The sequence below is a fragment of the Idiotropiscis lumnitzeri genome, chromosome 15 (genome assembly GCF_059441095.1).
Source record: "Idiotropiscis lumnitzeri isolate Australia: NSW breed Sydney's pygmy pipehorse chromosome 15, RoL_Ilum_1.0, whole genome shotgun sequence".
Taxonomy (NCBI): domain Eukaryota; kingdom Metazoa; phylum Chordata; class Actinopteri; order Syngnathiformes; family Syngnathidae; genus Idiotropiscis; species Idiotropiscis lumnitzeri.
The window spans coordinates 2321743-2338452 of record NC_142405.1 but is presented as its reverse complement, the minus strand read 5'-3'; the positions used below and the strand labels follow the sequence as shown (position 1 = coordinate 2338452).

Genomic DNA, 16710 nt, shown 5'->3' with positions numbered 1-16710 from the left:
AACACTGCTGCTCCTCTAAATCATTAAAAAAAAAAGTCTACTCCATGACGTTGAATAAACAACACTTGGAAAGTGTTGTTCTGACTAAATTAAGATGAGCATTGAGAAGAGCGAACAGGTGAAGACGGTGTGCTGAAATTCCTGAAATCCCCATCGTGACGTCCTCTCAATGCCTAGTGCGCATGCGCACAACGCCGATCGTGATTTCGTGGGAAGTTTGGAGCTTTTTGTCCCACCTGTCGTTTGTTCGATTAAAAGTGGGGAGGACTTGATATATTTATTTTCATTGAGTCTTATTTGAAATTTTCATTGCCTCAGAATGCACCGACGTGTGTTTCTGTTGAGCACATTACACGTTACATAGTATGTATGCCACACTCGTTGATATCGCCAATAAAAGTCGTTTGTAAACATATCTATGCATAGACATATAAATTAAACTGTCAGGACGTCCTACGTGTGTTTTACTATGGGATTTTTTTTAAAAGTTCTACCTATATGCATGTAAATAAAACATTAAGCCAGAATAACAAATAAGCCATCCTATCTGCTATGTTAACATGAAATATGAGTAGCGAAAACTTCAGAATAAACACTTGGGTGGTATTGTACTTTTTCCGGAGAAATCTGGCTGGAAACGTCTTAGGAAAGAGTAGTCACCCCCCTGCAGTGCAAAATAATATTAATTAAACCCTAAATACGAACTAAAACTCATTCACTGCCAGCCCAGGTAAAATGAATGTCATTTTTGGCTTCTATGTCCGTCAATAGCAGCGAGTGAGTTTTAACGTAGGTGTATTATCAAAAATCGAAGCTCTTCATCTTTTTTTCTCCTTTGAACGGTTTGTCACGATAGTTCGAAGCCTGCGCATGGCGGCTTAGATCCACTCTGGAGCATAAGCGCACGCACATGTGCTCGTGCAACCGTCCAGTATATTTATCCATGTAATAAAGCAGCATTGTTCAAAGAGAGAAAATGGAGCGAGTGAATCAACACACGGGCCCCGGTGCCAGAGCATTTTATGTGGCATCTGTTTTCCATTCCTTTGCTGGGCACAAAAGGATGGAGCGGTGCCGCCGCAGCGCTGCGGCCAATCGCTCTCGCGCCGGGCCGGGCTCGAGCAATCTGGTGGCTCACGGGGGACGTTTATCAATAAGCAACTGTTGAGCTCGGCACGAGGACCGTTATTGGGTCGCCGTTGGAATTGTTTCTGCGTATCCTCCGATATTCCGCCACTGCTCTTATCTGGATCCATTCTGCTTGTCATCCCGCCCCCGCCCTCTTCGTTCCTGACGTTGTCTTCCTCTTCTTTCCACATTGGTAGTTGTTGTAGTACCGCTGGGATCTCATTAAGCCCCCATCTTCAAATAAATAAAACAATCTACGGCGACCAAACACGGCTTCTATATATTTAACATGTAAAAAAGGCGAGTCATAAAGAGTTTTTCTTTTCTCTCACCGCTGACACCTTTCTCGCTCGTCTTTGTCTTGCAGGCCGCGTCTGTCAATTCAATTAATTACAAACAGGCTTCGTTGGCACGCCGGCAGCATTTTAATTGTGCCAAGGACTTTGAAGGAAAAAAAAAAGCAAAATAAAAACAGGCTGCCTCTTCATGTCTTCCTCGCATTTCCGGCGAGACATGGGAACGATGGCCCTTCTCGTTGCCCATCTCCAATCCAGTTTGCTTTAGTTCCCCATTAGAGAAGAAAAGATGCCAGATTGGATCCATTCGATTCGACAGCATCTACATCTCTGCATATTTCCCCCCCACAGAGCCTCTTATCCTTTTTTCCCTTCCGCTCCTCGATGTTTTTTATATCTCGGGGGCGGCTGAGCCAGCCAAGACGAATCCAAGACTGCCTATCAAATAAATGCAAGGGCCCGGGATGACCTCCAGGTGCATCGGAGTCAGCTTCCAGGATTGGGGGCTCGGGCCGGGCCCAGGGGGCATCGGCGTGGGTCACAGAGAGGAGATGAGCATCCTGGGAAAATGTCTTATTATTGGAATTGATCAGCCTCACAGGCATGGCACCGGCAGAGATCAGCGAGGGGGGGGGGGCTGCAAGTGCGAGTGGACTACCTCTGAGATCAGGAAGCTGCCAATTTCAGCCATAGAAAGGAGTGGTGAGCAATACGGGTGGGGGGGGGTATATATCGGGATGAAAGGAATTGTTTTTTTTTTGTTTTTTTTTCTAACTGGCGAGTATTGATTTCATTTTTTCTTCTTTTGAGCTGGCTGTGTGCACAAAGCCTGTGATTAGATGAGCGGAAAACAACCGTCTGTGTGTCAGACTGCGCGAATGTGTTGTAATGACTTGGCGGTGTTCATATGAAATGGCGTGCAGGTGATGATCTGTTCACCATCATTATAAAAAATAAAAAATGGTGCATTTTGCTGCTTAATTCATTTGCCGCAATACTAAGCAGAATGCGTGCTTGTAATTTTTGCACGCCGCACACCATATCCACGCTTGCTCTGCGATTGGATGGCGACCAGTCCAGGTGCTATCTTGCGATCCTGTGATCCTCATTCAACCAAACGCTATGGAACTGAAATGGAACGCCGGCCACACTTTTCGAGAGTTTATGCTGCCGAACTTGGATGTTATTTGAGCATTTGGAACCGAGCGCCTGCCCACTGGGCTGGCGTATCGGCGCGCGCGCGCTTTGCCGGCCGGCACTGGCAGGTTTGCCGATGTTGGGATTAGGGGAAGATTAGAGCCGTGATTACACAATATCTCCGCTCTAATGATCCCAACTGTTTGTTCATCTTATCAGCCGCATTGCACCGGATTCCATAAACGACGCTGTTTGCGAGATAACACGCGGATTACGTCTCCGTCCTCCAACTCAAACCAGTCGGTACACCAGTTGGCGGGAACGGGTAAAAAAAAAACAAAACGAAAAAAAAAAACGCCAAGCATTTGGGCTGTTCGGCGCCAGAAAAGAGATGGACGTGCGCTGCTGTAAATTCATGGCGGGTGACTCAGCGGTGTGACCTCTGGAGTCCGCACAAGCATTAGCCAGAGTGCTCATTGTTCATTGAGACAATACGCCGACCCCCCCCTGGAGAGACCCCGGTCTAGCGTGCAGCTGCGGCATATTCCCTATATGGGAGCTGTGGGTGGTGGCAAAGTGTCCAGCCGACTTTAATACACTATGCGGCGCGCGAGAGTCCATTTTCTGGCGGTTGAGGGGAAGACGTATGAGGTTATTAGTGTTCCGTGTGTGTACATGCCGTACACCGAACCCGGTGAGAGCGAGCTGCTTTCCGACGCAGCGGTGGCCTTTGACTTTACTGCGAGCATGTGATGACAGCTTCGTGGTTTCAATAAAGTCAAGATGTGAGCGTTTGTTTGCGTAAATGGGGGGGGGGGGGTACGGTCAACTTGTTCAATACCATTGACGGCTAAAGACGTCAAAGATCCATTTTTTTTTTTTTAACTCGGCTTGTTGTAGTGAATGAGTTAAGTGTCAACGCGTGTGTGTGTGTGTGTTTCGTTCCATGCTTCTATGCCAGTCTGATCTCCCCATTACAGGGTCGATTAAGCCACTAATCCCCAAAATACACGCGTCCAACAGTATGGCACCGTGAAAAAAAAAAAAATCTTTCACATGGAAAGAAAGAAATGGTGGTCTCTTTACTTCCTTGTTGCTGTGAGCTTAAGCCACATACCAAAGCTGGCTGCTACAGATCATGAGCACGGAAATGTGTTTTACCGCCACAACCACAAAGGCAGCGGATTAACAGGGACCTTAAATCCTGGCGACGCAGCCGCCCTTCGACGGGGTTCCTTGGTCTCAGAAGAAGACTGAAAATGCACGGTGGCAGAATCTCTGCTGGGAAAGATATTATTCAGACCACTGAAACAATGGTAATTGGTGTACATTTGAGAAAAGATGACCGTCTTTTATGACGATCTTTTTTTTTTTAGATTAAAGTGGAATGGCCCTCGGGAGCAGTGGTGCACTTCTGCCCAAATCGAGCAATCCCAAATGCGTGACTCGCTTCACTGAGGGGAAAAAAAAAATCATGAAACCTTTTTATGTTTGCTTTGAAAGCCGGGATTTAGACGGCCTTTTCCACCAAGCAAGTCTCCAAAGTATAACTCGTGGCTGCGTCACCATGACAACGCTCACAATTCCCTGAGCATCTGACAGTTCCTGGCCAAGGAGAACTGCTTTTCAGCTGACCTGGCTTCATTCCAATCCAATTCTTTTTGCCCTCGCTCCTCTTTCAAATAATCAACGGGGATCCTTTTTTGAAGACTTGGACGACATCAAGATAGCGCTGATCCGAGCTAGAGATGCACCGGCTCCAATCGGCGGAAACGCACTTTCTGTTTGTTCGTTCTCTTTCTCGCAATCTTTGTTTTAATAGCTCCGCGAGTTCTCTGCTCCTCTCGAAGGAAGCAGTTAATTCAGTTGACCTCTATCCCTGCAGACAGTCGCGTGGTCATCTGTCATTGGCTGGCGCTTCTTGTGTCACCAGGAAGTGACTTGGCCAAGATCTGTGAGCCTCATTGAACTATTGCCCATCGTTGGCTTGTCTGCTCTCGATACGTCTTTCTATCCGGACGCAAGTGGCTTCCATCAAAGTAAACGTCCTCTTGTAGTCATGAATATATTTGATCACATTTGGAATACCGACTACAGAATTGCCGGTTCTGGGGTAATATTAACTCATTTACTGCCATTGACGGCTAAAGACGTCAAACATGCATTTTTTTTTTTTTTGCTCGGCTATTAGTGAATGAGTTAAAAGCCAACATATGGATGGTCATAAAACTAATTAGCATCTGGCTTCCTGCGGTAATTAGCATGACGCAATGCAAGTGCAGACAGTTCATTTGTCCCGCTTACTTATCGCCCATAAAAGTGTAATTAGCCATGTTAAGGGCACAGGTGATGTATCGTACCGGGCGCCGGCCAATCATTAATAATGGATGGATGTCACCTTTGCTGAAACTGCAGCGTGACAAAATGACGAGGTTGAAACGTATTCACATGAAATCATCAGAGTCACAAAAATAGACAGCGCTGAGGTTACTGCTTCGCTTGCTTCTTTCTCTTCATTATTTGTCCAGCCGTGGTGTCATAAATGATGCCATTATGAGGGGGATTGATTCAAGTCGGTCAACTATCGGTCATCTCACATATGACACAGACTGAATCAATAAATGATCTTCCACTAGGAGGCAAAAGGTCCAACTCTGCCTCCCTTTCGTAACATGAGTCTTGCCTCAAGAAGACTGCAAACCGTTGCTACATTTGCATGCAATTATACAAATTATGATTATTCAAGAAGGTTATGTCAAACAAGTAGCCCTCCCTCAAGTAGACTGCGCCGAAGTGGGCAAAGTGCTTCTATAAATGGCGAGACGTGAGCGTCTCATGAATAGCGTTTTAACCTGTGGGCGCACTCCAAAGCGCTCGAGGTCAAACTCCAAACGTGGGGCGGGTGGCCGGGATCCAGCGCAAAGCTTCATGAAAATCAAAGGCGTTCTAATTAAATCCGAGCTGGTTTTTAATTCAGTGTTTTTATTGGATTGGTTGGTTTCTCCCCACAAATGTTTTTGGACCGTTCTTACGTCCTTGTGATCTCGTGAAACATCAGTCGTGGCTCAAGCGCTCTTCTAATTGGAAGTACGCATAAACTAATTTACCCCGATGTTGTTCTTGTCTGCTAGCTTGAATCAAGGATGCATCCGTTTGAGATTTAGCTGGGGAGGAATGTACCAAGATACATTTCGTGCTGTTGTCACGGAAATACTTTCTTTTGTGTACCACTAGAGGGCGTCCTCGTACCACTAGTATAAACATGATCCAAATATTTGTCCAAATACTTTGAAGTTCCTGTATATACATAAAATATGTATATTTTTTTTAAAATGGTAAACAGCAATTAGTCAAGTCTTCAATTGTCCGTTTTATTCCAAACGCGTTGTTGTGGTGGGACATAAAAAAAAGTCCAAAGTCTCAAAACGTTTGAGTTGTTTCCTTGATTTGGTGCCGTTCGTGTTATTCAATATACAACAATAAGGTTGTTTCCTAATTTAATTTAAGCGTGCACTTTTATGCAAAATCTTGGATGAGAAACAAAAAAGATTTGCGCTGAGGGGAACAGAAAGACTCATTCTAAAAGGACATTTTAACAGCCCAATAAAATCAAATCGGATGAATTATTCAATTCAGGTCTTTTTTTTTTTTTTTTAATTTATACAGCCTGCACCTGCAAAAAATGGAGCAACAACGTCAATGATTGAAAGGATGAAGTGGAGAAGGCGGAGGAGGGGCGATGGGAGGGAGGGGGGGGGCAATGATTGGGGGAGCTGAATGGTGTGTGCTGCGGTGAGCCGGTCCCTCAGGAGCGCATTAAGTGAACACTTCTTTTATGTGTAGGTGTGTGATGTCCCTTTTCATTAAAAAGAGAAAAAAAAAATAGAACCTGCCCTCGCTTCTATAGCAACACGCTTCAGCGGCTCGATGCGTCGACGTGTAAACCGGGCTTTGCTTGCTCCCTGATAGCCACCATCCTCGAGCGCTCCCACACGCCTTCAGTTTACCAAAATAATAACGCTCCACTTCATTGCACTTGAGCCGCTGTTGTCTAATCGTTCATGCGTTGCTATTAACTTGAACTTGGAATGCATCAGGAAAGGATTCACTTTGGCGACATATTATCACATAGCTTTATTCCAAAAATGGACTGAATTCTTTTTTTTTTTTTTTTCTCACCACAAAACAAACAACACCATTTAGGCGTGTACGGTAGAATGGCCAGATGGAATCGGCTCCTTGTCTGGACTTTGCCCAAAAACCCATGCGACGAAAATTCAACTGTTAGGCGAGAATGCCAGACAATCATGTTCGGAGGAAACCAAACGCAGCACCTCACGAAAGTTTTCAACTTTGTCACTTTTTCAATTTATTTTGACCATATTTAATTTTTTTTTATGCATTGTCAACTATGCGACCAATCATGATCTGTGGCAATAAGATGTACCTGAGTTTATTTTCATGGCAAAGGCTCCGGACAATTATGCTACACGTGACTTCTTTTTTATGTAAAGTTTAAAAAAATAAATAATAAAAAAAAGTTTTTTCATTATATAATTAGGGCTACAGTGTATAGAATTTTGTATAGAATTTATTTTTATTATTTATTTACTTTATTTATTTAATTATGTATTTAATTATTTATTTATTAATTCATTAATTTATTTGTATTATTTAATTTGCTTTATTTATTTATTAAATCATTAATTTATTTGTATTATTTATTTATTTATATTTCTTTATTTATATTTATATAATTTATTTATTTATTTATTTAACTTAAATAGCAAAAGACTAAACTGACCTCCTCCCACCCGAATCTGCCCAATTATGATAAATGCATCACCGTGAAGGAGCAGTCTTCCGATTTAAAAAGCTTTGAAGTCATCTCTGACCTCTGTTGGCAACCGCCAGTTATTGCAGCCACATGAATAGCAAATCGCCTACGCTCCCGCCCGCCCGCCCGCCTGCGAGACTTGCTTTGTTATCCAAACAACATCGCCAGTGAGATGAATTAGTCGGCTAATTAGACCAGAGATCCGACAGAAATTGCCCTAAAAGGTAATATATCACGGGGCCCAAAAAATACAAAGCACTGCAATAATAATAGTGCTGTGTCACCTGCTTTCTTTTTTTTTTCTTTTTCTTCTCCGGAAACGCTTTCGGCTTGCTCACAGCAATTTTCTCCAGCATTTCGCAACGTGAAATACAATTACTGGCGGTACTCCGATGGCCGTCGCTGAAAGGATAATTTTGTCACTGTTAATTAGCAAATATTAAGTTGCTATATTCAAAAGTCGAAACCATTTCGTGACACCTTCAAGTTCTCAACTACTATTTATTTTAGACGCTAAATGTCAGCGTCATAAAGCCTTCATCAACTCTACTGGCAATGTTTTCGGTTCCAATTGGAAACAAAAGTGAACCACTCAATTCGCAAACCGCCCTTGGTGTGTGTGTCACGAGGTCACATGATCAGATTTATATGGCTGCAAAGGTTTTCATGTTAAAACTTCATCACTTTTGTGAAGGCCTTACTGTCATCAACTCGTGATCTGATTGGCTATCGCAACTGTCTGTCAACAGTAAAAGCTCCCTTGAGACGCAGAACCGACACCCGCGCGATTGCATCTGAAGGCCTCGGACAAATCGTGCGTGCTACTCGTGTCATGAAATCTGCCTAGCAACATGATCTATCTGAATTCTGATTGGATAAAAACTCCCACCTAAAACTTTAATCGCTAAGATATAATATGACATCAATGTGAAGAATATGATCATGATTTCTTATCTAAGGCCAGCAGAGAAGGCGTTGCAGGCCTTGACCGCCCACCACTGGCAGCGTCCGATTATTGACTGACCATTTTGGTCACTTCCACGTTTTGGGCACGGTCACGTGAGCAGTGAAAGTCAATTAGCGGCCGAGAGTGGAAGCGCATGTTGTGTTCACGATGGACACGTTGCGTTAAACTCTCCCCTCGCACGCACACACAAACACCCTCACACCTGATTTCATCATCGATTTTCTTTTGCAGCTGTGCATATTTGAAACGAGTGAGCTTGAGGCAAGGGACATGCAGGAAGGACGTTTGGGGGCACGGGGGGGGGGGGCATTTGAGGGTGTTTGCCGATGTGGAGTGGATACGACTTGTGTGCAGCAAAGCCACTGATAAAGCCACTGAAATGCTTCCTAAGCTTTACACTTACTCCAAAACGTGTCATCGAGGATTAAGTTATAAGCCTTGGTTGCTGAAAAACTATTAAAGGCTCGTCTTTTTCTTTTTTTTTATGTCCTTGCTGCTTGGAGAAAAGCATTTTTATTGAGTTTTAGGAATTGGTAAACAAGTGTGAATGGCCTGGCGGCATCATTTCGGCACGCCATTCGCGTTTCTCATTTTCCTTGCCTAAATTGTAAGCGAATGTAAGTTCATGGGGGATGAGCGAAAAGTGAAGTTGGTAATGAAGAAAAAATGTGTAAAAAGCTGAAAGCGCACTTGAAGAGTGAACTATGTGTGAAAATTGAGCCTGAAAGCCTGCTCTTCCGCTGTCTGATCTGTTAAAAGCGAGGGGATTCACCTTTCGAACATACCTCGTCTGTTTTTTTTTTGGCACAAGGTGCAAAAACACAGCAGGGTCATTCACTGTCCTAAAAAAAAGTCCATTTGAATAACGACAACCAGCAAGTGCCTGAGGTGTGTAACACATCACAGCTAAAAAGCAGCCATGATAGAATAAGCCAAGCTAGCATCACATGTTAGCATTACGGAAAATAACCGACTTGTTTTAAAATGGGAGTTCAACCGAGTAAAGCTCAGCACATATTGCAGGGAGTCCCCTTTTTGCGTCCCAGTTTCATTCCCATAGCGTGACGTAACCCGAATTTAGACATGCAGTTTGTTGGAACGTAACTTAGCCTCTTGCTAATTTATGCTAACGTGGTAGTAAAGCCATGAGTTAAAATACAAAAATAAAAAACTATTTAAAAAATAAAATGTCAAAGATGAACTACAGCGGTCAGCAAAATGACTTCATTTTCTTACGCCACTCCGCGAACTAGTCCATTCCGAAAGTAAATTTTCGGAACCGGCCTGTTCTTGCTACTGTGTTAAAATATTTGCTAGCGCAGAGTGACTACGTAGGATTGAAATTTTGAGTTGTTTTTTTTTTAAATTTCACCGTATTGTGTATTATGCATTTTTTTTTTTTTATGAAACCTGCACTGACAAAACGCACTTAGTCGCACTTCTGGAAAGTTGGAAAAGATTTTCCGCCCCTGAAACCGAACAGGAAGTCGTCCATTTTGTTTTAAAGCGGCATTTTATGAGGCAAATTCCAGGGCTCCTTTTAGAGAATTCACTTAAATGAGCCAGAATCAAGTATGCTGATCGAAAAATGCCGATTTGTCGTTTATGTTATGTGGGCGGAGCCTAATTTCATTTTGAGGCTTGGTCATGAGAAAGGGCGGTTAGCCCGCCTGTTCATCGCTTGAGCATCTTTTCTTTTCTTTTTGCCCTAACCATGAAAACGCATCCCGTTCTTTTCCCCTGACGTGGAAAATTTGATCTTCTTTTTGTGCAGCGTTGCACGAAACGCACACCCGCATATCTTCTTCTCAATGTGTGATTAGACGCCTTCCTCCCGACAGGTGACAGTGCAATGAAAGGGTTGTGTCGCGTAAAAGATGTTGAGCACTATTATTATATTCCAAGCTCCGGGGGGGGGGGGGCAATATCTTTGTGTGTTGGCTTCCCTGTCAGTCCAACGCACAATCGTGGACGTCGGGCTTACCTCCGTTGCCCCTCGACTGTTTTTTTTTTTTTTTTCTCTTATTCTTCTCTTGAATCAATTCTCAATGGTCGACTTCAGTAAGCTCATTAGGATCTCGCTAGGCACCAACTCTATTACAGCGGCATAATTACCACACTTCTGCCCCCCTCCGCCCCCCCTCCTCCTGTTTTGAAAGAAGCACCTTCATTCCTTGCCCGACGATGATCATTGTTATGATCCATCGCTTGGGAGCCGAGAGCTTCTCACATTCATTACATTGTGCTGGATCAAGCCGGGCGTGCTCGTACGCTTCGATTAGCTACTTCTAGACGAGGATCACAACAGCGCTTTCAAAAACGCCGTTTGCCACTTGCAAAGTCATAATTAAGAGCCTTGTGAGACTTTCCCCATTTTAGATTTAGATTTAGATTTTTTATTTTTTTTTTTTAATTTAAAACCCTAACTTCACATTCATGAATCATCACCTCAATAAATAAACAATATACGAACGTGGGAAAAAAAATGACTCGCTTTGCCATCGATCCAATCATGAAAAGAATTATAAAACGACGGAACGACATTTTAAGAGGCTTATTCTAGCGGGATGTGCAAAGTGGTTTGGCCACTCATACAAGCGTCGTAAGACTTGAGCGTTTCATTATTCCGCTCCATTTTTTTACGACGACGAGTGATTCTGATGAGGACACCGACGGCACTCGGTGGTCATAATATTCCGAACGGGGCTTTTCATTTTGATCTCGATTGTCTGCGTGGAGCATGTCCTCGTTCACGTCGGCTGCGCACGCTGTAACTTACAGACTCGCCTTGAGCGTGTTCGCTAGCGTGTGAAATCTACATGACATATTTCTTACATTTAAATATGTTCCTCTGCGCTCGCATATGAAATCGTACTCGCTTATATCCGGGCATGAAAGCGCGCGTTTGTTTAGATCTCAACGATGGGTGTGCGTCTCGTGTGTAAATAAATGCACAGATGGGATTCGGGCGGCGGTGGGAGTGGGCAGCAGCGGGAACTTTTTTGCCCTTTGTGGGAGGTGCGAAAGAAATGCATTATAATATGAAGACAAATAAATAAATAAATAAATAAATTCCTATAAGCTAAAGTGCCAAATGATTAGGTACAGCAGGATGGTCCAAAGAGATTTAAGAGCGACCTTTTTTTGCCGCCTGCAGAAAAGGTCAAAGCCCGGGATGTGTGAAGTTTCACACTCCTATCCTTGTTGGCTTCAAAACAAACATTTTTGATGTAGTTTTAGAACAACTTCAGATAGAAAAAAAAAAAACAACTTATTGTATTTTCCGGACTATAAGCCGCTACTTTTTTCCTCGATTTTGAACCGTGCGGCTTTTCTGTGGATTTTTCTTTCACCACTAGGGGGCGCTCTGTAGTTGAGAAAATACTCTAAATAAATCTCGATTTTTATATATTTTTATTTATTTATTTTTTTTCTTGGGTCTGTTCTATTTTAATGAGTCATTACGAATCTTTTCTTTTCCCTTTAAAGCTCCTCGACTGGATCTCATTTGATTATCCAAGTGTACGTGAATAAATTGTGAGCGTATATTAAAAGAATCTCAACTCTGAGGGAGCGTCGTGGATCTCATGCAAACTTGTGCTTCGGCTAACAAGCTCAAAGCCGTCGCAAGCTCTTGGGAGAGCTGATAATTCACAAAACCCCGTCCGAGAGGGGGGCAGCGCAATCCCACCATGGCCCCGCCTTCCTGTTTACCTCCCGGACGACTCCCAGCGGGAGAGCGTCTCGCACCAGAAGTGTACGCTGGCAAAAATGACATTTTCAATCCAACCCACACATGTAAGAGTGACTCAACAAGCACTTAGCGCCAGGGTCCAGCACCTCTCTGAACATGTTTTATTAAATGTTACTGGGAGCCACAAAATAACCCCCAAAAAATCGATGAAGAGCCGCTTTATCCAGCCCGGCCGCTAAGAATATTTAAACGGCAAATTGCCAAGAGGGGTTGTCATCGGGGATGCGGAAATAAAAATGAGAACGCTCATAAAATCACGGGGATTGTGTGAAGGTCCAATAGGGACATCGTCACTCCTTAAACACTCTCATATTGTCTGTCTCATACTTTAAAACATAGGTGTCAAACTCTGGCCCGTGGGCCAAATTTGGGCCACAGTGAAATTATTTTGGCCCGCGAGGCTTTACAAAATGACATTTTACGTTCTATATGACAATAGTAACATTCAAAACGATCATAGTGATTTTTAAAAACTAAACATTATATTGCATTAATAAAACCACTTATAATAAAAAAATTCAGCGTTTGTATTGTTTTTAAAAAATTAAATCCTGGCCCTCCTTTAAAAGGTAAACAAAAGAGGCATCAATTTTTTATTTATTTTATTTTATTTTTTTTTGCTGTCCCTTTTTTTTTTGTAAGCAGCTCTAAGCGTAGTTGTCGTTAAAAATGACGCCCAATTAGCGCAGCGCTGCTCAGATAAATTTTAATTAATTAGGTGGACAATTGCACTTTGTCTCGCAAACTGTTCCTTTGAAATGTCTTTTTTCCGACTCTCTGCATCTTTTGGTGCCGTTTGCGTGTGCGTGTGCATTTTCTGGACTGGACACGGCGCCCCCTCCCCGGCAGCGCAGGAATTGGCCGCGCTAACGTTTGCGCGCGATCCCGCAAGGGGCACTCGCTTGTTCCGAGGTGAATGCATTTCTTGAGGGGGTGATTAAATGAGAACATTGCAGAGGAGGTGAGAGATGAAAAGAGAGCGAAGGAGCACCAGAAGCGTGAGAGCGAAGGAGAAACCGGGCGGCGGAGAAGTGAAAATTAGCAGGTGGGTGGAGGAGAGCGAGGCTGGACCAAAGTAAAAGACATATCATGCGAAGAAAAAAAAAAAAAAGAGAGTGGATGAAGAGTCGAGGAGGAGGACAGTTTTGGTAACGCTGGCTTGCAACAATCTAATTGTTTCGTTGTTCGGTGCGAGGAGGGCGGAAGCATCGCCGAGACACCTTTGCAAAGTTGCAATGGAAGGTCACGCGAACGCACATCAATCGTTTTTGGAAACCAAATCCTGTCAAATGACGGCGAGAAATGTATCATTGACTACTTAATCGCTCGAGATTAACGAGCTACAGGTGGTCCTCAGTTGTGCGATATTTAGTTTTCAGTCTGAAGCGAGCATTAGCGACCAACCGTGAATTTTATTTATTTTTTTCTTTAAAAAGAATAATCAGAGAAGGAAGAGCAGACAAAACAACTGCTTTTCAATCCCCATCACCATCTTAGTTTTTGATTTTGGCTTCCCGTCTTGAAAAGATTTTTTTTCAATTGATTTGCTACATTAAGGTGAAAAAAAAAAGTTTTTAATATTTTTTGACTTGTTACATTGTCAGATCCCCTAAACATAGCATTTGACTAGGGGGGTGTAGACTTTTTATACGCACTGCAGGTGCCTTATGTTTGATTGGTGATGAGGGTATTGGTCACCGATGTCAAACTCCAGGCTTGAGGGCCAGATTTGGCCCACGACTTCATTTTACGCGGCCAGCAAAGACAAATGATGCGAGTCGACGTCATGTTTCTTGCAAATTGTGTTCGCTGATAACAACTCTGATGATTTTTTTTTTTACCTTTAAAATTAAAATAAGAAACATTGTTATCCATTAAATTGTTGTAATTTAAGTCAACCGTATATTTATAAGCATTCACGGTCACGACGGCACTATGACGGAAACCGTAACTACGACGTGGCCCGCAAAAAAAAAAAACGCTAATGAGGACTCTATAAAAAATGGACGGATGGATATTTCACGGCTGAGACGAGCGTTTGAATGTGTTAAAAAAAAAAAAATGTCACGGCTATCGTGTTTGTATCCTTTTCGTCGCTCGCTGGCTTCGTTAAAAACATGACTCCTGTTTGATGATCTCAGTCAGCATTCAGAAATATTTTGATGCGCATTCGCTTTATCATGAACTTGAAATGTCATTTGGTGTTCAAGCCGTGCATACACGTCACATGTGAACACGGCACAAAGGCGGGCGTGAAATAAGCCTGATTTATTTATTTATTTTAATGATGTGCTTGTCTATTTTTACAGTGTCTGTGAAGGAGCGCACGGCAAGGAGAGGGTGACTCCATCCGTCACCGAGATGGGCGTGTCTCACCCGTGCGGCGGCCTCGTCCCCGGCCCATATTAAAGGCATTAAACACCGGGCCCGGCTCGTCATTAATCAGCCGGGAGGGATGACAGCCGCGCTCGGCTATCGGGCTCCTGCATCGCCGCGTGCCCGGCGGGGCTGTCCTGGCACCAGGTAATATTCCTCTTCCGCAGATAACGGCGTGATCGATCGACCCGAGCTTCTCTGATTGGACTTTGTCGGGGGCGAACGCCATCGTGTTTTGGAGGCTTTATCAGGGAAGCCCGCTGAGACCTTTTAGGAGATTCATGACTCACATGATTTTTGACTTAAAAAAAAAAGAGTCAGATCAGTACGAAAACATGGTATTAGTGGTCAGCAATAATCGCAATTTTCATGTCGCTTGTCACGTGATTAGAATGTGGTAGCAAGTTTAATTTATTTATTCTGATTTAATTTATTTCATTCCGTATCGCTAGATGTCGCTCTTCCGATGGAGTCTGACCTGGAGGCTGGCGGGGGGAGGTGAGCGAGGTCACACATGGAGCAAAGTTGGGGAAGCAATATTTGGGAAGGAAATTCAATCGTGAATAGAATAATCATTTCTACTTCTGGTAAACAAAATAAATAATAAATAATATTCGTTTGTGAAATACAGGCTGCATTCTCCCGATATAAACGGAAATAGACATTTGAATTGTGGCTCAAATGTGTCTTTTTAATGTATTCCATTAGGCAACAAGCTCTTTGGATTAATTATTCCTCTTGGCTTGCCTTTGTTCCGTTCTGGTTTCCTTGAGATATGCCTCCGAGCCCTTCCCCCTACTCGGCAACAACTCCGCTAATATTCTCCACGCTCTTGATTACCTTCTCTTCCATATCGGCGTGCCACGGAGGTTATTTTGTTTTGCATTACCGGGTCAGAAAACACAGCCGAGCGATCGCCCACGGGCGGCTTATCTTAGCCAACTTAACGAGATTTTTACAGAAATCCCGCCGGAACTGACCAACATGTTCGAGATACTGGAGAGAGGCAAGAGTTATTTTTTTTTTTGTTTTTTTTTAAGCTTTTGGATCACTTGTCAAAATTTGGCCTAGTCTTATATTTGTGCTAAATTGCAAAGAAAAAAACTCATTCAACTCCCTCGTGACCATGTCGGGCGTTTCAGTTTTCGTGGAGTACACGCATGTCCACAATTTTGGTCCGATATGCAGATCATATTAAAAATGTGCGTGTTGTTTTGATCTTTTGCAACAAAAATGTTTCCAGCTGACCAAGTAAAATTCACATATGCCTTTACAGTAAACATACACACAAAGCATTTTAAAAATGTATTTATTTATTTATTTACTTGTTTATTTCTTTATAATTTAAATAATTAATGAATTTATTTATTTTTAATTTTATTTATTTATTTATGTTTTTGTTTATTTATTTTTAATTTAATTCATTAACTTTTAATTTAATTAATTAATTTATTTATTTATTGTTATTTTTTCCCCGCCTTGTTTTTATTTATTTTTATTTTTTTATGAATATCTCCGAAGCTGCACCAAGATGTTTATGACTCATTAAATCCAAACACATTTCCTAATTTCTCCATAACTCGTGCATTCAAACTGCCTGACCTCAAATTGCTGCAAATGGAATTTTTCCGTAGTCGATCGAATACACCTGAAACATTCCTCTCGGCTGAAAACTGCAAATTGGACCCGACCAAAACAAATCAGCTCCTCCTCAAGAGTTTTTTTTTTTTTTTTTTTCCAAGATGGCGGCGCGCATAGACGCAGCGGCTAACGGCTCTCCCTCCCAGTGATTTCTGAAGGCCAATGCTTGAAGCTCGCCTCACCACTGACCAAAACTCAAAGCGTACCGCTCACTTGTAATCAAAGTTAATGTTCAAATTCCTGCTCGCCAAGGTAGCAGTTTACTTATGAGAAAATGCGTCAAACGGGGGGAAGAAAAAATAAAGAGGCGACAGAGCACTAATGGGCTGAAATGCGGCAAATGGACATATAAGGTCCTCGCGGCAGAAATGCCTCAATAGATTTCCTTTCCTGTGCATGTCGACGTGGCGCAAAAGGCATTTAGTGATTTCATGTCAGAATTGAGCCACGTGGTCTCATTTTGTCACACATTTTGTCACACTTCTTGTCGCTTTTGCAGGCCTTCTGTTCATTTCCATCGCTTCCCTCGCCTCGTTTTGTTGCTTTCGCCTCGTCTCTCGCGCGCTCTTCCTAC

General features: G+C 42.9%; 1 protein-coding gene across 1 annotated transcript in view; it reads left to right on the top strand.

The window, feature by feature from the left end:
- The window catches only part of LOC148322134 (uncharacterized), a 47592-nt gene that overhangs the window by 17535 nt on the left and 13347 nt on the right, over positions 1-16710 (top strand). The window contains exon 2 of the mRNA XM_088317181.1: positions 14429-14642. Coding sequence (XP_088173307.1) covers positions 14575-14642 — 68 coding nt within the window. The 5' untranslated portion in view covers positions 14429-14574. The remainder of the gene's footprint in view (positions 1-14428; positions 14643-16710) is intronic.